At 41.5% G+C, this 21,762-nt stretch overlaps 1 protein-coding gene across 1 annotated transcript in view; it reads right to left on the reverse strand.

Moving 5' to 3' along the window:
* The window catches only part of Atp2c1 (ATPase, Ca++ transporting, type 2C, member 1), an 80,779-nt gene that overhangs the window by 23,666 nt on the left and 35,351 nt on the right, over positions 1-21,762 (reverse strand). Inside the window, exons 2-11 of the mRNA XM_013028043.1 lie at positions 18,040-18,150; positions 15,982-16,098; positions 13,506-13,595; positions 12,488-12,523; positions 7,347-7,408; positions 6,466-6,574; positions 3,173-3,328; positions 1,763-1,831; positions 1,141-1,216; positions 69-135 (exon numbers count right to left, since the gene is read on the reverse strand). Coding sequence (XP_012883497.1) covers positions 69-135; positions 1,141-1,216; positions 1,763-1,831; positions 3,173-3,328; positions 6,466-6,574; positions 7,347-7,408; positions 12,488-12,523; positions 13,506-13,595; positions 15,982-16,098; positions 18,040-18,150 — 893 coding nt within the window. The remainder of the gene's footprint in view (positions 1-68; positions 136-1,140; positions 1,217-1,762; positions 1,832-3,172; positions 3,329-6,465; positions 6,575-7,346; positions 7,409-12,487; positions 12,524-13,505; positions 13,596-15,981; positions 16,099-18,039; positions 18,151-21,762) is intronic.

Below are 21,762 nucleotides of genomic sequence, written 5' to 3' on the forward strand. Positions count from 1 at the left end.
AGCTAAGTCTAGCAAAGAAATAAGAGAGGCAAAGAAATTTCACTTACAGACAAGGTGTAAGAACTTACCTTACACTAATAGTAAACATTTCCAGAATGTCTTTTCCTAGCAACCAGCCGACCAACATGATGATACCTAGAACAAAACCAAATAGCTAGTTTTTTTCCTTCCTTAAAAAAACCACCTATAAGAGATAAAATAACAAATCGAGGTGCCTTGAATTAAAAGAGAGTATTATAATAACAAGACTTTTATAAAACTCCATTAAGCTGGGGGATAAAAGTTAACACTGGTCTAAAGTAATGCTGTCCATGTACATAGCACATGCAGAAACCTTTGGTTCCAGGCATTGCATTCATCCCTCAAAACAATAGTATGTTCCAAGAAAATACTACCACTAATGAAAACAAAGAAGCAGACCAAGACAGCATGTGGAGCTTCCATTTGCCAGCAAAGTTGCAAAAACAAATGCTATGATCTTATTTTGTATAACTCAATACCAGAAGTCACTTGTGAAGTTTGTACTGCATGTGACCTGGCTCAAAGTATGATATAATGTGTAACCCTGGAACTGCAGTGACATTTAAAAACAACTATGGGCGTGGCATTTTAAAACACTTAAAAGCAAACTAATCATGATCTGTGCTCCCTACTTTAACCTTTTTATCATAAAATGGGTAAAATGTATACCACCAAATTTATTAGGAACAAGAACATACTGCATTATCAGAGGTTTGATAAAAGGCAGTAACAATGCTCAAAAGGTCCAAAATCGAAAACTACATGAACAACCATTGACTCAATAATTTTGCTTCTAAAAATTTAAGGAAATGACAAATGTTTACAACAAGGTATCTACACTGAAGAATAGCTTGTGTGAGGAAAAATAATCTGAAAAGATGGTCATATTATAGATTTGTAAAATGCAACCTTTGAATTTGTTCTAGGTGAGCATCTGTTGAATAACTGGGGGAAAAGCCAGCCTGGAGGTGTGGCTTCAATGGAAGTGCTCCAGTCAAGCAAGCAAGCTAAGAAAGCACAAGGCCCCAGGTTCAAGCCTTGGGACCAGCACAAAAAACAAACAAACAAAGAAAAAACCCAAGTGAAAATATAATACATACATACTCACTCTTCTCTTACCTATTATACCAAAGGAGTAAAAGGACAGCTGCTTTCCCAAGAGGTCCATGCTCTTCTGCAGAGGGGTTTTTGGTGCCTTTACAAATTTAGAAAAGAGTGTCACCCCAATTAGCTCCAAGCACAATTACGGGAAAAGTAACTAACAAGGGGCAGGGCGCATGGCTCAAGTGTCAGTAAGCAAGGAAGATCCGAGAATCATAGGAGAGGGGGAATTTTATCCTTAGTTCCCTTAGGACAAGAGTATCTTACAGGTCCTTTGTCAATCCCACATACACACTTGGAGAGTTTACAACAATACACAAAAAAGCTATTAAATAAATTTCTGCTGTAAATGAATCAAAATCACAATCTTCTAAGAATACTGGAAGTGTAAATTCAGGCCCTTCCTTGATTTTTTTTCAAGTTTGCTTATGATTTATCTGAATTTTATTTTTCATATTTTATTCCACATATTTTTGCATTATTTTTTATATTCTAGGAATACCAGTTCTAAGCAAAAGCTGAGTGATATTCTGAATAAAGCATTTTTTTCTAGAATATCTAAGAGCCCATAAATGTTCTCTTTTCCTCTAGAGAATTCCAGCTTTGAGAGAAATATATCATTCACGAATCAAGTACTCACCTCCTCTGCTTGCATCATTTTAAAAACCTCTCCAAATTCAGAATTTTCTCCAGTTCCAATGACAATACCCTAAGAGGAAAGTCCAGAAAAATCCATTGACATTCAGATGGAATCAATTCTCCCAACCAAAGGCATTTAAAAAGCAAAAAGCCAAAAGAAAAAAAAAAAAAAAAAGTAAAAAGCCTTTCATTTCCTTTCTTCAGAGTCTTTACCCACAGACCTGACATAGACATCCTAAGGTTCCCTCAGCAAATTGATTTTTTATATTCCTATCATTAATAATTATATTTCATATATTATATATCATATTATATATTACACATTTCATATATTCATATATATTACATTTCACCATATTTAATACTGAATTCTGAGACTCATTTTTGCCCATTAATATTTGCAGAAATTCAAATCTCATACTCAATAGATGACAGTCTGTAATTTCTTGTCCCCTCCTATGTTGCTGAATGCTATTCTCAGTCAAATTTGAGAATCCAGGAAACAAAATAATTGAAATCAACCAATGGGTCAATAATGTGATTAGAATATTATAATCAGGCAAGGCACCGGTGGCTCATGCCTATAATACTAGCTACTCAGGCAGCTGAGATCTGAAGATCATGGTTCAAAGCCAGCCCGGGCAGCAAAGTCTGGGATTGTCTTATCTCCAATAAACCACTTGAAAACCAGAAGTGGCGCTGTGGCTCAAGTGGTAGAGCGCTTGGCTTGAGCTGAAGAGCTGAGGGACAGCGCCCAGGCCCAAAGTTCAAGCCCCACAAACGACCAAAAAAAATTAAACAAAAACAAAAAACATTATAATCAGTATCTAAACTAGATTCAAATCTTAACTATAATAGAAGTGCACATACCCATGAGCCACTGTTTCTCTTCGAAAAAAAAGATAGTGAGGACTAAACCTTATTTAACCCATGACAAAACTATCAATAAGTTATATTTCATACATCTGTATTTTGGGGATATAGATTTTCTCCAATCTCACACACAGCAGTCCAGTGTCAGAATCAAGTCTGCCTTTTCTTTGCCACATGCTTTTTTAAAAACAATATACAGCCAGGCGCCGGTGGGCTCACACCTGTCATCCTAGCTACGCAGGAGGCTGAGATCTGAAGATCATGGTTCAAAGCCTGCCCAGGCAGGAAAAGTCCATGAGAGTCTTATCTCCAATGAACCACCAGAAAACTGGAAGTGGTGCTGTGGCTCAAGTGGTAGAGCGCTCGCCTTGAGCTCAAGAGCTAAGGGACAGCGCCCAGGCCCACACAGTTCAAGCCCCATGACTGACTGACTAAATAAATAAATACAATATACATAAAATTAGCAAATGAATATACAGAAAATCATTTTTTAAAAAAACAACAAAACAGCCTTTTTCAAAAGAAGAAAGAAAATCACCTTTGCTTTGCCACATCGGACCAGAGTTCCCATGAAGGCAATGTTACTTCTTGAGGCGAGATCTCCATTAGTGGCTGCTGGCTGGGGAGCTGTTACCTTAGAGCAAGGTGTTGTCTCTCCTGTCAAGCTAGACTCATCAATGGAAAGGTCCACAGCCTAGGGGACAGAGGCATTCCATAAACACAGACCTGAGCTGCATGTCATTGCTCATAAGCACCATTTTTAATTCAAATATCACCACTGCTTTAACTATGTCTTTCATCTTTTATTCACTACTCAAGACCAGAAGCAGTTCAGTCAAAAAAAAAAAAATTTAATGAAGCAACAAAGTCTGAGACCTGAAAAAACACGATGCTATGATACGGTAAGACCACATTAAACTGAAATTCAAAGTACAATGAAGGAAGCTGGGTGCTGGTGGCCCACACCTGTCATCCTAGCTACTCAGGAGGCTGAGATCTGAGGAGCACGGTTCAAAGCCAGACACGGCAGCAAAGTCCATGAGACTCTTACATTCAATAAACTACCAATAAAGCTGGAAATGGAGCTGTAGTTCAAGTGGTAAGGCACTATAGCCTTGAGCGCAAAAGCTGAGGGACAGATCCCAGGCTGAGCACAAGCCCCACGACCAGCAAAAAGAAAGAGGAAAAATACACAAAGGAGACATTATCTAAGACTCCATAGAAAGAAAACTTCCCTTGTTTTTGTCATACTTCCTAATGTTCTGGAAGTGTGTTTGGCAGATTCAAGCCAACTCTAACAAAAAGATGATACAGGAGTGAAAGGTACTAAAAGTGACAAGCCTTATTAAGGGCTCTGTTTTCACAGACTTCTTGTTCTACACCCCTACCTTTATTCCAAATTAAAGTTTGCAAGAATCCATGCAGATTACCACTACCAAAGTACCTTTTGACTTTACAACAGCGGTCAATTCTGAGGATTTCACTTACAGTATAATGAAGTATCTATTTACCTACCCAAGCTTAAAAAAAAATCATTTTATATATAGAAAATGCTATAGGTGTGACCTGCCTCTTTCCAAAAGTATAGCGCACAGATGGATGAACTTAAGCATGGGGTGTAATATAACAGATGACTAACTGGTAGATACACACGAAGTCGGTTATATCCTTAAGCCTGAAGCCTGACAGAAGTAAAGCCATTTCATGCCCCAAGGAAAATGGTCCCCTGACCCCAGAACTGTGGTTTGCTCAAGCAGGTTTTGCAAAAAGCTGTTTGCTCATCAAGTTCTGCAATTCCCCAAAAATGTGCCAGCCCCCCAGGAATCCAGGAAGTTAAGTCTGTATTTACTGATAATGCTTAATTTCACTTCTGTATCAGCTTTGCTAAACAAAGAAAAAAAATGCAGTTTGTGTCTTTAAAAGACTAACTCTGAGGGCTAGGAAGGTGGCTTAGTGGTAGAGTGCTTGCCTTGCATGCATGGGGCCCTCGGTTCAATTCCTCAGCACCACATAAGCAAAAAAAGCCAAAAGTGGCATTGTGGCTCAAGTGGTAGAGCGCTAGCCTTGAGCTGAAGAGCTGAGGGACAGCGCCCAGGCCCAGAGTTCAAGACCCATGACTGACAAAAAAACAAACAACAAAAAAAGACTAACTCTGAGCTATCTCAGTGCTGCACAATTTGGGAAGTCTGTACAGCCGCAGGCCTGTGGAGGCAACTATAAAGATTCCTATAATTCGGCTTATTAATTGTGGCGTTCTTTGTTTTTCTGCTGATTGGGATACAACACATACACACATACATACCCAGACAGACGGGGGGAGGACACTGGATCTAATTAAGTTTTAGAAATGCGTTAATAGCTAAACAGCTATCCTTATTGCAGTACTATTCAAAACCTTCACTACATTAGTGTCAATCACCTTAAGAGGATACAGAAACAGCAGGGCTTCTCAAAGTGCAATCCCATCACTTTCTATAGGAAGAAAGAATAGAAAGTCACCTTTATTTCTCCCAACTGTCATGGGGCTGGAACTCAAGGCCTGGGCGCTGTCCCTGAGCTTTTTTCACACAAGGCTTAGCGCTCTACCACTTTGAGCCACAGTGCCACTTCTGGTTTTCTGGAGACTAAGTGGAGTTAAGAGTCTCAGAGTCTCACAGACTTTCCTGCCCAGGCTGGCTTTGACATGTGATCCTCAAGACCTCAGCCTCTTAAGTAGCTAAGGTTATAAGCATGGGCTTCTGGCACACCAGACTTTTAAAAAGAAAAGAAAGATAAGGCTTCATTGACCTTATTGGTGAGCTAGCTCCTCTGTTTTTAGCCTTAGCAGAACAATTTGAGAGAACTTTTAGTTAAATCAGACTTTTCTAGCAAAGAAACTATACTTGTCTAATACAAAAGAAAAGTTGATAGAGAAGCGTGGGCCCCTTGGGGGAAGGAGGAGGGTTTCTATATGACTATAAATTCATAATGAAAATTCACATTATCACAAAAATATAAATAATAGCATTCACTGCCCAAAACTGCACAGACTATTTTCTAATCCAGGCACCAGCAGCTCATGCCTATAATCTTAGCTACTCAGGAGACTTGAAACCAGCCCAAGCAGGAAAGTCCATTTAGATACTTATCTCTGATAAATCACATACACACACAAAAAAACTGAAAGTGATACTGTGGCTCAAGTGGTAGAGTGCTAGCCTTGAGCAAAAGAAGTTCAGGGACAGTGCCCAGGGCCTGAGTTGAAGCCCCAGGACCAGCAAAAAATAAGAAAATAATATTTTCTATGTTGCCAAGTTATTTTCTCTTAATAGTGATGATGAGAGTTTTCACAAGCAGTTTGGGGGAAAGGAGAAAGAAGGTGACTATTTCTAACAAAAGAGATATTTAGTAAATGAGGCAAGCCTATCAGAGTGTAGCCAGGTCTCAGGCTGTGAGAGTCATTCTCTGATACCAACCACATCAAAAGCAACTTCTCTAAGTTTCCTAATCTATTCTTTGAACCTTTCTAACTCGACTGCTTCATCTTATTTTCTGGTGATTTATGTACACGTAAGTGTGCATCCTTATCATTAGAATTTTCTGTTTCCTATTCTACCTAATGTGTAAATTTCCATAAGATCTGCTGATTCTCTACATGGGTTATGTCATGAGATTTTATAGAAGGGATAGGTATATTTCCAGGAAAGCACATTGTTTGTATCTGTCCCTTTTTAAACTAAAAATATCAAATGTTTCAAATCAACTAGATGATAATCCTTAAAACTGCTACTGCTTATCTTGTAACTGACATGCAAGTAATTTCTCTTCTTACACATACAACCTCAAACTTACCTCAAACAAGCGTAAATCAGCAGGAACTCTGTCCCCCACAGAAAGGCAAACTGTGTCACCTGGAACCAAGTCTCGGGCAAGTGTATGCTCCAATTTTCCTTCCCGCACACTAAGCAAAACAGAAATGATAAGTCAAAGAAAGAAAGCCACGCTACTTATCTAAATCATTCCCAATGGCTTGTCTGAAGAAGAGCATCAATATCACCACTTTGAAGTCAGTAAGTCAAGTAGAAGGACTAAAATGAAGACTTGCTTATATGCTCTGATGACAGAAAATTCACTGAAAGAAGAGTTCAAATGTGGGCTGGGAAGGTGGCTCAGTGGTAGAGCACTTGCCTTGCATACATGAGGCCTGGGTTCGATTCCTCAGCACCACATAAGCAGAGAAAGCCGGAAGTGGGGCTGAGGCTCTAGTGGTAGAGTGCTAGTCTACAGCTGAAGAGCTGAGGGACAGTGCCCAGACCCAGAGTTCAGGCCCCATGACCGGACCCAAAAAAAAAAAAAGAGCTCAAATGTAAAATGTGAAACTAAAACAACATCCTTAATCGCGTGGGGATTTCAGCACTCTTCTCAGTACAATGATCAACATGCAGAAACACACGAAATATCTGTTGCATACAACCACCTCAGAAACATTAGCACTATTAGAACAAGTTGTTTGCTGGAAATAGACGTCACTGCAGTCCAGTCTCTTAATACATCAATCTAGAGAATCAGCTACACTGTTCGGAGCAGAAAATAAGTTTCATTTCAGACTAAGAATTTCTTCCTTAAATTGAGACAAACTGGGTTTACAACACTGCTTATACAGTCACATTCAGCTTGATCTTACAGGGATAGAAATCTTGCAGGGGAAAAAAAAAAAAAAAGACGGGTCATACCAATGGCATTCTGGTGGCATAAGTTTACTCAATTCTTCAAGAGATTTTTCTGAACGATATTCCTATTCAAAATGAAACAAAAGCAGGAATTAGTATTAATAAAACCCTCCCAAAAATTACATCTATATTCCCATGAACACATTCAATTTAGACTTGTATACTAATCTCAGGAAGAGATGAGACTTCCCAAATGCTTACCTTTTCCTTTACTTTAGCATTATTCCTAACCCATGCAAACATCCCTATTAGGGCTTGGAGATATGAGCTGCTCATACACATGGGTGGACAAGAAGTGAACTTTGTGTTGTCCTTTTCCTCTGTGCCTCCAATCAAAACTTAATGCTGTGGGTGGAGGCATGGCTCAGTTCGGAGAGTACCAGCAAATGAGCAAAAGCATCAGGTACCAAGTTTTGAGTTCATCTCAGAGTTCATACTATGGCTAGATGCTTAGAACATACTATCGTGGATGTTGAGTTCCAGTTGCTACAGAGAAATTTCATTTGCAGGTAGGAGTTAAGAGACACAGAAGAGGCTGGGCACCGGTGGCTCCTGCCTGTCCCTCCTAGCTACTCAGGAGGCTGAGATTCGAGGATCATGATGCAAAACCAGCCCAGGCAGGAAAGTCCTTGAGACTCTTATCTTCAATAAACCAATCAGAAAACCAGAAATGGCACTGTGGCTCAAGTGGTAGAGCGCTAGCCTTGAGCTAAAGGGTTCAGGGACAGCACATAGGCCTGGAGTTCAAGCCCCACAACTGACCCAAAAAAAAAGAGAGAGACAGAAGAGAATAAACTCAATCATACCACCATTTTTATTGAATCCATTTCTCTGATGGACAAGTTTTGAAGAACAGCTGCTAAAGCTGTTCCTGATTTCAACATGGCTGCTTTCACATTACAGTACCATAAAGATGAAGTAACTCAAGACATTTACAGACTTTCTGGCTTTTATAGGAGTGTTTCTAGTTTACAGAGAAGAAAAGGAAGGCTGATGGCTAGACTTAAAAGCTACAGTTTAGCCACATGCCTATATCCTAACTACTAAGGAGGCTGACATCTGAGGATCATGGTTCGATGCCAGCCCAAGCAGAAAAGTCCCCGTGAGACTCTTATCTCCAATGAACCACTCGAAAACTGGAAGTGGCGCTGTGGCTCAAAGTGGTAGAGTACTAGCATTCAGAACAAAGAGACCCAGGGACAGCATCCAGGCCCTGAGTTCAAGCCCCATGACCAAAATGAAAAAGAAAACTGAGGATCCTCCTTCCTTCCCCATGCATACAGCTTGCCTATGTCCAACTCATTGGGAGCAGATCCATGTCAGTCATCCTTCCTGGTCTGACAACAGTGTGAGATAGACCGCCATCACCAGCACTTTCTCCAGCGAGCTCTGTGTAAAGCTTTTGTGTGCTTACCACTCTTTTCCACATGGGTCAGAATTTCAGTCCCGTAACCTCCTTGGACCTCCATAGGACTTTCTTTTTGGAATACTTATCTAGCATTAACTTAATCAGCTGCCTGTCCCAAGATTTCTGACCCTCCTATGGTCATACCTTGTCCTTGCTGTAGGAATCAATCAAAAGATATCTCCTACTGAAAAGCTACTGGCGAAAATCAACACCTAATCTTCTATTTGCAGAACTTGTAACGATGTCTCCTGCTAGTCCAGGATTCTAGAAATCCCATTAAAGGCTTACTTTTCAAGGGCTGGGAAGGTGGCTCCGTGGTAGAGTGCTTGCCTTGTAAGCATGAGCCCCTGGGTTTGATTCCTCAGCATCACATAAACAGAAAAAGCCAGAAGTGGCGCTGTGGCTCAAGCGCTAGAGCGCTAGCCTTGAGCTGAAGAGCTGAGGAACAGCGCCCAGGCCCAGAGTTCAGGCCCCACAACCAACCAAAAAAAAAAAAAAAAAGCTTACTTTCACAAAATTATTTTTCTGGATAAACAACTGGGCTAACCTAGTGGATGTACTCTCAGAACTACCATGATTATTCATAAAAGATCAAAAGAATTACATGCTCAGTGATTCTTCATAGTTCTAGGAAGGTGGACAGGCTTTCTAGGCGAGTGTACCTCTATAATTTCTTTCTCCTGACAAAAACCTACTACCACTTACTACCACTGGGTGCCTGCCAGTGGCTCACACCTGTAATCCTAGCTACTCAGGAGGATGAGACCTGAGGATCACAGTTCAAAGCCAGTCTGGGAAGGAAACTCTGTGAGACTTTTTTTTTTTTTTGGGGGGGGGTCTGTCATGGGACTTGAACTCTGGGCCTGAGCGCTGTCCCTCAGCTCTTCAACTCAAGGCTAGCGCTCTACCACTTGAGCTACAGCACCAGTTCCAATTTTCTGGTGGTTAATTGGAGATAAGAGTTTCACGGACTTTCCTGCCCAGGCTGGCTTTGAACCGAGATCCTCAGATCTCAGCCTCTTGAGTAGCTAGGATTATAGGCGTGAGCCACTCTGTGAGACTCTTAACTCCAATAAACCCACTAGAAAACCAGAAGTGGCACTGTGGCTCAAGCAGTAAGAGCACTTGCCTTGAGCTGAAGAGTGCAGGGACAGTGCCCAAGCCGAGTTCAAGCCCCACAACTGACAAAAAAAATAATGGGGGGGGGGGGCCTGAGAATGTGGCTCAGTAGTAAAGAGCTTGTATAGTATGCATAAAGCCCTGGGTTTGATTCTTCAGTACCACATACACAGAAAAGACCAGAAGTGGTGGTATGGCTCAAGTAATACAGCACTAGCCTTGAGCAAAAAGACAGAGCCCAGGCCCTGAGTTCAAGCTGCAGGACTGGCAAAAAAAAAAAAAAGAAAAGAAAAGAAAAAAGTTCCCAATGTGTACTCATGACTGGATTTTTTGTTTTGTTCTGTTTTGAGGTTGTGGGGCTTGAACTCAGGGCCTGGGTGCTGTCCCTCAGTTCTTCAGCTCAAGGCGAGTGCTCTACCACTTGAGCCACAGCACCACTTCCAATTTTCTGGTGGTTAATGGGGTATAAGAGTTTCACAGACTTTCCTGCCCAGGCTGGCTTTGAACTGCAATCCTCAGATCTCAGCCTCCTGAGTAGCTAGGATGACAGGTGTGAGCCACCGGTGCCCAACATGACTGGATTTTTTTAAAGTGAAAATTGCTAAACTTTTTAATGTGGCTACTCTAGCTTTGAAGAATGAACCATAAGCTATGTGCTTTCCTTTATTAATGCACAATTTATTATTACTTTTGGAATGTGAGTAAAATGACAAAAAAGCAAACAATTACAATTCTCATAATTACTTTGAATCTTACATTTTAATATTCAATGTACAAACCTAATGTTAGAAAAAATGAAAATGTATTAGTGTGTTCAAAAAGTCTACAGTATTTCTTTTTTTCTTGAAATACTAGGCTTTGATCTCAAGGCCATGCACTTGTTAGCCAAGCCTCCAGTGCTCTGCTTTGCTTTATCATCTAGATAGGTCTCTCACTTTTGCCTGAAGTCAGCCTCAGACTATAATCCTCCTACTTCCCAAGAAACTGGGATTGCAGAAATGCCTACTATACCTGGTTTCTCTCTTTTTTTTTTTTTTTTGCCAGTCGTGGGGCCTGAACTCTGGGCCTGGGCGCTGTCGCTCAGCTCTTCAGCTCAAGGCTAGCGCTCTACCACTTGAACCACAGCGCCACTTCCACCTTTTTCTGCTTATGTGGTGCTGAGGAATTGAACCCAAGGCCTCATGCATATAAAGCAAGCACTCTACCACTGAGCTACCTTCCCAGGCCCTTCCCCCCTACCCCCCACCGTTTCTCTTTATGAGATAGGGCCTGGGAGAATTTTTTGCCCAGGCTTGCATCAGCACGTAATCCTCCAATCTCCACTTCCAGCATAGCTGGTATTTCAAGTGTAAACTGGCCACATCCAGCCCAAGAGTATATAATTTTGAGTGATTAAAAGTTAAGATAATTGAGCCTTATAATTAGATAATTTCGTATTTGGTATCTAATGGCCACTGAAGTCAAAGACAATCATCTGTATGTAACATCTAATTTAGTAATGGTTTACTGGAATAAATTTTCTTAGAAAGAACAAAGAATGGACGAGGAGATGTGGCAAGCCCTACAATGGCAGACATTCTTCCAATCAACCGGAAGTATGTGAACTAAGCCTGGGGTGTTCTGGACTATTTCCATCCTCACACATAGCCCACAGCAGTAGGTCAGACACACCCTCCAAACCTGGTGGCTCCCACCTGTCATCCTAGCTACTCAATAGCCTGAACAGTCTGAGGATCATGACTAAAAGCCAGCCTGGACAAAAAAGTCCTGTGAGATTCTTATCTCCAATTAACCACCAGAAAACTAGAAATGAAGCTGTGGCTCATGTAGTAGAGTGCTAGCCTTGAGCAAATGGAGCTTGGAGGCAGTGCTCACGCTCAGAGTTCAAGCCCCAGGGCCAACGAAAAAGAAAAAACAAAACAAAACAAAAAAAGAGGGGGCTGGGAAGGTGGCTCAACGGTAGAGTGCTTGCCTTGCATGCCTGAGGTCCTGGGTTCGACTCCTCACCATCACATAAGCAAAAAGAAAAAAAAGCCAGAAGTGGCACTGTGATTCAAGTGGTAGAGTGCTAGCCTTGAGCTGAAGAGCTGAGGGACAGCACCCAGGCCCAGAGTTCAGGCCCCCACAACCGGACCCAAAAAATAAATAAATAAATAAAAAGAAAAGTAAGGAATTTTCTTCAAATGGTATTTAATAAATGAACCATTCAATTCTATACTCTTTTGTTGTTTCATTGAGACTTAGCTCTAATAGGTACTAAAACATCACAATGTAATAAAACTATAAACCCTGATCTAATTTTTTAATTGGAATAATAAAAAGCTATTGCTAGAATTTATTTCTACTCCTGTGCTTCACTATTTCCATCTGCTCCAGTAATTCTTCAAGACAGACAAATAAAATAAATTTTGTTCATCTCACTATCTAGATCAAAGCAACCCTTCCTCTTATAATCTTCCCTGCATCATTCTCTGGGTCTGAAACGATTTCAAGAACGCAGAAGGAATTATTAGGATATGCATTACCACCCCATAACAGCTCAAAGTCTTTTCATAAGCCAATCTGATCTTGTTTCGGTAATTAACATACCACTTTTATGTTGACAAAACTTACTCACCTGAACAAAGGCAACGGTAACAACAATAAGTATTGCCTAAACAGAACAGAGAGACAGCCTTTTAAAATCACACGGTAGTGAGAAGGAACTGTTAAAACATGTTTTACTTTTCAGACTACAGATTTCAAACGCTGAGCTAGGTTGGAGAAGAAACCCTAGCTTTGCCCTGAGGCCTGTCAGGGAAGACCCTGCTCCTGGACAGTGGACGGCCGTCCCAGGCAGCTCTGAGCCACTGGGGAAAGTATCCGAACTCACGGCAGCATACATTTACCAGAACTCTAGCTACCCCTTGGAAGCCTGAATTTTATCATTAATATCATTAATGACTATTTCACGTAAAAGAATACTCCGCCTCACCAACAACTGCCTTGAGATAATCATGGTGCTTCTACAAACGCAAGTATGTTGCACAGCTCTGTATTAAAAAGGTATGTGCTCAAAGCAAGATTTAATCAAATTAATTTTTACTGTTCTATCAAAAATCTTTTTTTTAAAATTAGGCTTCAAACTCACCACCCTCCTGCATGCACCTGCCATGCAGCTAGGATTACTGGCATGTATCATCATGCCCAGACGTCAAAACATACACTAAATGAAAATAAGGCTAGTAACAATTGTGGGCCATTACTCTGACTTGTGCTAAGGCTCTACCTGTTTCTATACACCATTACTTTTTGTGCCTTTAGTTTCCTAGGTCAGGTTTCAGTTCACCGATTAGCTCAAGTATTATCAACTGGGAAGCAGAAGAAATCTTAAGGATGGCTAAGAAGTTATTGTATTTTCTATCTATGAAGCGATCCGATTGTTAAATCGCTTGTCATGGGTGCCATCACGTTATTCAAGATTACTATAACGCCTGGGCACGGTGTTGCACACCTGCACTCCCGGCTGGTCAGGAAGCTGAGACACCACGTGCTCTCAGGAGGTTCAAGATCAGTCATCGTTGTTCAAAGTAAGTAGTACTCCCATTGAAGTAGTTCATCAATAGATTAAAATGCACACCCAGGCCTATACTCACCACAGTGATACTGACGGCATCATCAAACTGATGCATTAAAACACTGATGACTGCGGAAGCCAGAAGCAGCATAATAAGGGGGTTTTTAAACTGAAAGCAAAAAACAAACAGCGGTTCAATACTTTATTAATGACGGTTCTGTTCTATTCATCAAAGGCTTTACTTAAAATAAACTGTAAGGACATAAGTTAAAAATGATGACAGCTGGGCACCGGTGGCTCACGCCTGTCATCCCGGCTACTTGGGAGGCTGAGATCTGAGGATCACAGTTCAAAGCCAGCCCAGGGCAGTAAAGTCCATGAGACTCTCATCTCCAATAAACCGCCAAAAAACCAGAAGTGGTGCTGTGGTTCAAGTGGTAGAGCACTTGCCTTGAGCTGAAGAGCTGAGGGACAATGTCCAGGCCCAGAGTTCAAGCCCCATGACCGACCAAAAAAATAAGATCCTGCAGATCAAGTGGCATAGAATCTTTTCTCCCCTCAATAAGGAATTACTTGTTTAGTAAACCAACCCTGCTAGTTGCAATTGGCCACAGGGTGGTAAAATTTTTTACATTAATGTAATTGTTAAAAATAAGAAGACAAAAAACCCTATAAGTCTTTCTTTAAAAAGTATGATAATTGGAGGAGAAAAAGATTAGGACAATGATAAAATAATTACAAATGGCTATCATTATCTATCATCACCTATTACTACCAACTAAGGTTATTACCATTTTATAATGGAATTAAGGGAGAAGATAATAGAGATCACACAGCAGGTAAGAAATGAAATTGTAATTTATACCACGGCACTTGGGGTTTAAATGATCAAACAACTAATTTTCTAAGCTAGCCATCATTACCTTAAAATGAATTAGCATTCCAATTCTTTAAAAAGTATAAATTCAGTTTAGCACAAGAGGCTTACACCTGTAATCCTACCTATGCAGGAAGCTAAGAAATGGGGATCTCGGTTCAAAGCCAGCCTACACAGTAACGTCCTGAGACTCTTATCTCCAACTAACCACCAAAAAGCCAGAAGTGGAGCATCTTAAACAGAACAGAATATCTTAAATAAAACATCTTAAGCAAACAAACAAAAAAAAAAACAGAACATCTTAAACAAAAAAAAAAAGCTAAGAGACAGGGCCTAGTCCTGAATTTAATATCCAGTACCAGCACACAGAAAAAGTGTAAGCATAGTATTTGCAAAAGAGCTTTTTGCTTCATGTAATTTATCAATACAGAAAAAATGCAGCCCCGCACCAGTGACTCACGCCTGTCATCCTAGCTACTCAGGAGGCTGAGTTCTGAGGATCGCAGTTCAAATCTAGCCTGGGTAGAAAAGTCCATGAGACTCTTATCTCCATTAACTCCAGAAAACTAGAAGTGGTGTTGTAGCTCAAGTGGTAGAGTGCTCACCTTGAGCTGAAGAACTCAGGGAGAGCACCCAGGCCTAGCAGTCAAGCCCCACGACCAACAACAACAAAAAAGTTACAAACTAAAACTTACAGGAATTCCAACCTAACTGTAAATCCTAACAAATGGAAATTTGTATTTCCTAAGCGGGCGCCCCATGCCTGTAATCCTAACTACTGAGGAGGCTGAGATCTGAGGATTTCAGTTCAAAGCCAGCCCAAGCAGGAAAGTCCCTGTGAGACTCTTGTGCTGTGGCTCAAGCGGTAGAACGCACGCACGCACGCACGCACGCACGCACGCACACACACACACACACACACACACACACACACTATTTTCTGAGCTAGGAATGTGGCTTAATGGTAGAGTGCTTGCCTAGTCTGCAGGAAGACCTGGGTTCAATTCCTCAGTACCACATAAAAAGCCTGAAGTGGCACTGTGGCGTAAGTGATAAGGATGCTAGCCTTGAGTAAAACAAGCTCAGTGACAGTGCCTAGGCCCTGAGTTCAAGCCCCAGGATGGGGAGAAAAAAATTCCTGCCAGGCTTTGGTGGCTCATGCCTATAATTCTAGCTACTCAGGACATTGAGATTAGAAAATAACAGTTTGAAGCCAGCCTAGGCAGAAAAGTCCCTGTGAAACTCTTATCTCCAATTAACCACTCAAAAACTGGAAATGCCATTGTGGTTCAAGTGGCAGAAGCCTCTTGCACACAAAAAGGCTCAAGGACAGCGCCTAAGCCCCAAGTTCAAGCTCCACAACCAACAACAACAACATCAACAACAACAGTTATTTCCTGCCAGGCTTTGTGATCCTAGCCCCCCAGGAGGCTGAGATCTGAGGACTGCAGTTCGAAGCCAGCCCAGGCAGGAAAGCCTGTGAAACTTCTATCTCCAATGAGCCACCGGCAAAGCAGAAGTGGAGCTGCGGCTCAAAGTGGTAGAGCGCTAGCCTGGAGCACAAAAACCTCAGGGATGGTACCACGATCAACAGTAAGAAAAGTTACTTCCTTTCAATCGCCTTATTAAAGCAGACAAATGAGTTACAAAGCAGAGAAGGAAGCAAAGCAAGTCTTACCTGAGAAATGTATTTCTTCCACAGTGGTTCGTCCTCACTGATATCAAACTCATTCCAACCGTGGAAGGCTCGCCTGTGACTAACTTCACATTTGTTTAACCCATTCTGAAGATCAGCCTATTAAGAGTTGACACAGAAAAGTTATCGACAACATTAGCACGGAACAAAACAATACCACCGAAGAGTGTGTGTGTGTGTGTGGCCTGTGGTCACAAGACAGGAAGCTAGTCTGTAGTGACAGAAAGCTCCCCTGTGGCTGCTGGGGACCAGAAGCCGTACATGACAAGAGCTCAGTACAACAGGACACAAGGAAGCTTTCTAGAGGCATACCAACGTTCTGTGTCTTAATAATCATGGCAGTTGCATTTCTCAAATGGTATACTCGAGAGTGTTGTATTATGTAAATTATACCTTAACAGGATTTATTTTTTAATATAAATAAGGAGTGTTTAGCAAACTTGTTTTCCTGTAGGAAAAGAAAAGGAATACAAACCAGCTGTAATAACTCAGTGAAAGTAGAATATCACTACATTTTTTTAAATTTATTTTTCATTGATGTTTTTGCCAGTCCTGGGGCTTGAACTTAGGGCCTGGGCACTGTCCCTGAGCTTCTTTTGCTCAAGGCTAGCCTTCTCCCACTTGAGCCACAGCACCACTTCTGGATTTTTCTGTGTATGTGGTACTAAGGAATCAAACCCAGGGCTTCATGCATGCTAGGTAAGCACTCTACCACTAAGCCACCTTCCCAGCCCCAAGATTAAGCTTATTCTTGAAATACAACAGTACTTCTCTGATACCTAATATCACTAATTCCTTTACTGTCTCTCCTGAGTTTATGACTAAAAAATGAAATTTCAAAGCAGGGCGCTGGTGACTCATGCCTATAATCCTAGCTACTCAGGTTGCTGAGATCTGAGGATCACAGTTCAAAGCCAGCCCAGGCAGGAAAATCTATGAGACTGTTATCTCCAATGAACCACCAGAAAACCGGACATGGCGCTGTGGCTCAAGTGGTAGAGCGCTCACCTTGAGCTGAAGAGCTGAGGGACAGCGCCCAGGCCCAGAGTTCAAGACCCACAATCCCTCCCTCCCCACAAAAAAATAAATTTCATGGAGTCCATCAAATAACATTTTCCTAGCCAGTGGCTTAATAATTCAGTTTAGTAATCAAGCCATTCAAAATTTAAAGCATATTTTAAATAACTGATGTTAGATATAAGTATAAATAATTTTTAAGCCCTCAAAAGTAAGCAGCCATGTTTTTAATGCCACTATTAAAATATGTGGATGTCCAAAGGAAAAGTTAAAAATGCTCTTTTATGTTTGAATAGATACTTTTGAAAACTGGGAAGAGAATTGCATTAGTTATTAAAATTTATTTTCAGCTATGAACTTGTTCTTAGCTTTTGCTTTACTTTAGAAAACTGCTCCCTTTCCCACTCCCAACCCCCCCACAAAAAAAAGAAAGAAAAGATAAAACTGGGCATTGGTGGCTCCTACCTACTTAAGAGGCTGAGATCTGAGTATTTTGAAACCAGACCAGGCAATAAAGCCTGTGAGACTCCAATAAACTCAAAAAAAAAAAAAGAAGAAGAAGAAGGCAGAAGTAGAACTGGGGTTCAAGTGATAGAGCAGTAGGCTTGAGCAAAAGAAGCTCAAGGACAGTGCCCAGGCCCTGAGTTCAAGCCCTGCATATCAGCACAGGAAGAAAAAAGATGAATTTCTAACGCTACTGTGTCACTAATTACATTGATTATTTTCCTAACCCACGAATGCTTACTCAGCACTAACTAATAGTTCCTGGTCATGCTAATGATCTAGAGCCATGATATCCCATCAAGTTCCCCGTAGCCACATACAGCTATTTAAGTTCATTAAAATGAATTCACTTTCTCGGTCAGGCTAAACGAATTCCAAGTCATACAGTCATGTTTAACTCGTGACTATTACTTTGGAAAGCACCATGCATTTGCTGAAGCGAATTCCATGGGGCAGCACTGACTCAGAGGCCAGTGACTGACATGCTCTCTGCTCCCTTCCTCCCACCAAAGCACTTACTTGGAGAATGCCTGCAACCTCACTGACGGGTAATTCACTTGCTTTCTTTGATGTCAGTACAGGAATCATTGTCTCATTTTCACCATTAGGTATTTTTTGAAAACGTGCAACCTAGGAAATAAAACCAAAGGAAAATCTCAATACTGAATATGATGCAGTGTGGAACAGCAAATAAAAATTCAAACATACACAGCAACTTCTCTCCTACAGTGCTACACTAATGAGCCGCTAGTCCTAATAAAACTTTATACTAACCACATGCTGTTTTTCTTGAAAGTGTATTTCAAAAGTTAAGCCACAATACCAGCTAGACCACAAAATCTTCACATTAAACAGATGCTATTTCCTCATCAACACAGAGTTAAAAGGAAAACAGATGTCCTGCCTATTCAGATTCTGACGATTACACATAATCATAATCCTCTCAACTCATTATGTTTAACGTGAGAAACACGGGTATGGCTAAGCTTTCTCCATTTTAACTACTCCTGTGATCAGTCCATTTCTTTTCTCCACAGAAAAAGACACCTGGCTAACTCTTCTTCGAAAGCACCAAGACAGCAAGTAAGACTTAAAAATCTACTCTTGCAGACCAGAAGACAAATAAGAAGACAAGCCAAGGATATACAGGTTAGTGAGTAGGCTAAAAACACAGAGGAAGTCTCAGAAATGACAGCAACCAGGATGCCTATTTGATCTCCATGCAGTTTTAGAAGCGTCCGTAGATAAAGTAACTTACGACAAACCTCCCATCTAGATTAGCCTTTGACTCTAAGCTCAGATTCCTTATAAACAAGCAGTTTTGAATGAGTAGAGGGAGATAAAAGCTCCTTGCTACTAGAAAGAAGGTAAACACTTCTGTGGGTACACATTCACTTGACTAAAAAAATACTGATAAAATGATCATGGCACTGCTAAAACACAGACAAAAATCTTTTCAAACTGAAAAAAAAAAATCAACATTTTTAAAAGAAAATATTTTCCTGAAAAGTTTAAGCATAAAATCTATAGTGTCAGTAAAAGGCTTGTCTCTACAAAGAACATTCAATTGAATATGGAAAAAAAAATAGCTGAGAGGGATAAAATATTCCCTGGCTGGGAAGGTGGCTCCGTGGTAGAGTGCTTGCCTTGCATGCAGGAGGCTCTGGGTTCCATTCCTCAGCACCACATAAGCAGAAAAAGCTGGAAATGGCACTGTGGCTCAAGTGGTAGAGCACTCGCCTTGAGCTGAGAGACAGCGTCCAGACCCAGAGCTCAGGCCCCACAACCGACAAAAAAAAAAAAAAAAATTCCCTCAATCTGATTAAGTTTCTGGAACTAAACACAGGTTTTGTAATCTCATTTATTAAAAAGGCATTGTTGAATGTTTCCATAGTATTTTTCCACTTTTAATAAGAAGCTATTAGTGACTAAAAATTCTGAAGAAACTGTAGGTTACCTTTCATTACAATTATTGAATTTTGTAACATAATATTACTTAAAACTGAATTTTATAAACAACATAGAAATATTTTAAACCTAGTGAAGCCCGGTGCTGGTGGCTCATGCCTGTCATCCTAGCTACTCAGGAGGCTGAGATCTGAGGATCATGTTTTAAAGCCAGCCATGACAGGAAAGTCTGTGAGACTCTTATCTCTAAAAAAACAGTATAAAACCAGAAGTAGCACTGTGGCTGAAGCAGTAGAGCGCTTGTCTTGAGCTGAAGAGCACAGGGACAGTGCCCAGGCCCCGAGTTCAAGCCCCACAACTGACAAAAAAAAAACAACCAAACAAAAAACAACTAGTGAAATGCTCTTGTTTCAAATTCAAGAAACTAAAACAAGAAACCATTTGCAAGCTGAATACTAAGAAAATCTTTTGGCAGTTGGTACGTGTGCAGGCCTTACATTTCAGAACATTTTTACCTAACACCCCTCCGGAGCATTCCCATGAGTTTCGTGGGTCTGAAAAGGCCAAAAATCTCAGCAGAAGAAAATGAGATTATTTCATTTGCCTAAGGATAAGACACGGAGGGGACACGGTGAAAACTCGCTGAACATCCTAAAGGCTCCCTGAACACCGCAAATGTGTTCACAGGTGGAAGTGGACTGAGCAAATGGAAAACAACATCCTTCCGTCTAGATGGAGGGTCGCATTTAACGCCGTCATTCCACGTTGACCAGCAAGGGAAGCAGAAAGCAGTAGAAATACCTTTGCAGATACAAGGGAGGCAGTGAATATAAGGCACACGGGGATTGCTCAGGGCGTTCTAGGTGTTAGTTCTGGGGTTCTGAACTCAGGGCCTCGTGCTGGCTTGTCGGGCACTCCACCAACTGAGTTACGCTGTCAGTTCTGGTAATTAGATGGTTACCTGGGGATGAGAGTCTAGTGGCCTTTTCTGCCAAGGCTGGCTTTGAACCTCCATCATCCCATCTGAGCTTCCTGAATAGCTAGGGTTATAAGCAGAAGCCACCAGCATCCACTGCTCATAGGAAGCTTGATGAAAGAATTGTTTCTGTAAGCCTTTACCCTTGACTGTGGTACAAAGGAGCCACCGAGAAACAAAGCAGGAAGGTCAAGTTGGCACCTTCCCCAAGAATGAACCATTTCTGGTGCTCGCCACTGAGGAAAAAGAGCAGACCCTGTGACAATGGCAAGGTTGTCATCTTTGAGCAGCGGTGGTCGCTTACAAGCTGCAAGTGAAGACGATCCAGGATCTCTTAAGAATGGGACTTGGGCCAGGCGCCAGTGACTCACACCTGTCATGCTAGCTACTCAGGAGGCTGAGATCTGAGGATCGAGGTTCAAAGCCAGCCTGGGCAGGAAAAGTCCATGAGACTCTTATCTCCAATAACAGAAAACTGGAAGTGGCGCTGTGGCTCAAGTGGTAGAGCACTAGCCTTGAGCTGAAGAGCTCAGGGACAGCACCCAGACCCAGAGTTCAAGCCTCAAGATTGACCAAAAAAAAAAAGAATGGGACTTGTGTCACGATGAGCTGAAAGGTTGTAATGACTTGGAGCTACAGCAACTTTGTTTGGCCTGGAAAATGGGTTTCTGGGGCTCAGACAGCTGCTGTCCTCTGTGGGGGTGGAGCAGCACCTGTTCCTCTAGACAGGCCTAGCAACCCCAGATGTGGCCATAGGAATTCTTAGCCAGGCCTGTCTTCTCAATCTCTCACCTTTCCCTAGGAGCTCATCATTCACTTGTTTTTTTTTTTTTTTTTTGGCCAGTCCTGGGACTTGAACTCTGGCTTCTTTGGCTCAAGGCTAGTACTCTACCATTTGAACCACAGCACCACTTTTGGCTTTTTTTCTGTGTATGTGGTACTGAGGAATGGAACCCAGGGCTTCATGCATGCTAGGCGAGCACTCTACCACTAGGCCACCTTCCCAGCCCCGCCCTCCCCCCTTTTTTTAAAATTACAAAAATAACTGTTTTTTGTTGTTGTTGTTGTTTTTGCCAGTCATGGACCTGAACTTTGGGTCTGGGCGCTGTCCCTCAGCTCTTCAGCTCAAGGCGAGCACTCTACTGCTTGAGCCACAGCACCACTTCCGGCTTTTTCTGTTTATGTGGTGCTGAGGAATCGAACCCAGGGCCTCATGCATGCAAGGCAAGTGCTCTACCACTGAGCAAAAATTACTGTTAACGACCATTTTCTTCTGACATGAATTCAGCTGCCAGTAAGATTTGCTCCAGCATGTTTCCAAGCAGATTCACTTTCACACTCATCCATGGATATTCTAC

Source organism: Dipodomys ordii, unplaced genomic scaffold (genome assembly GCF_000151885.1).
Source record: "Dipodomys ordii isolate 6190 unplaced genomic scaffold, Dord_2.0 Scaffold107, whole genome shotgun sequence".
Taxonomy (NCBI): domain Eukaryota; kingdom Metazoa; phylum Chordata; class Mammalia; order Rodentia; family Heteromyidae; genus Dipodomys; species Dipodomys ordii.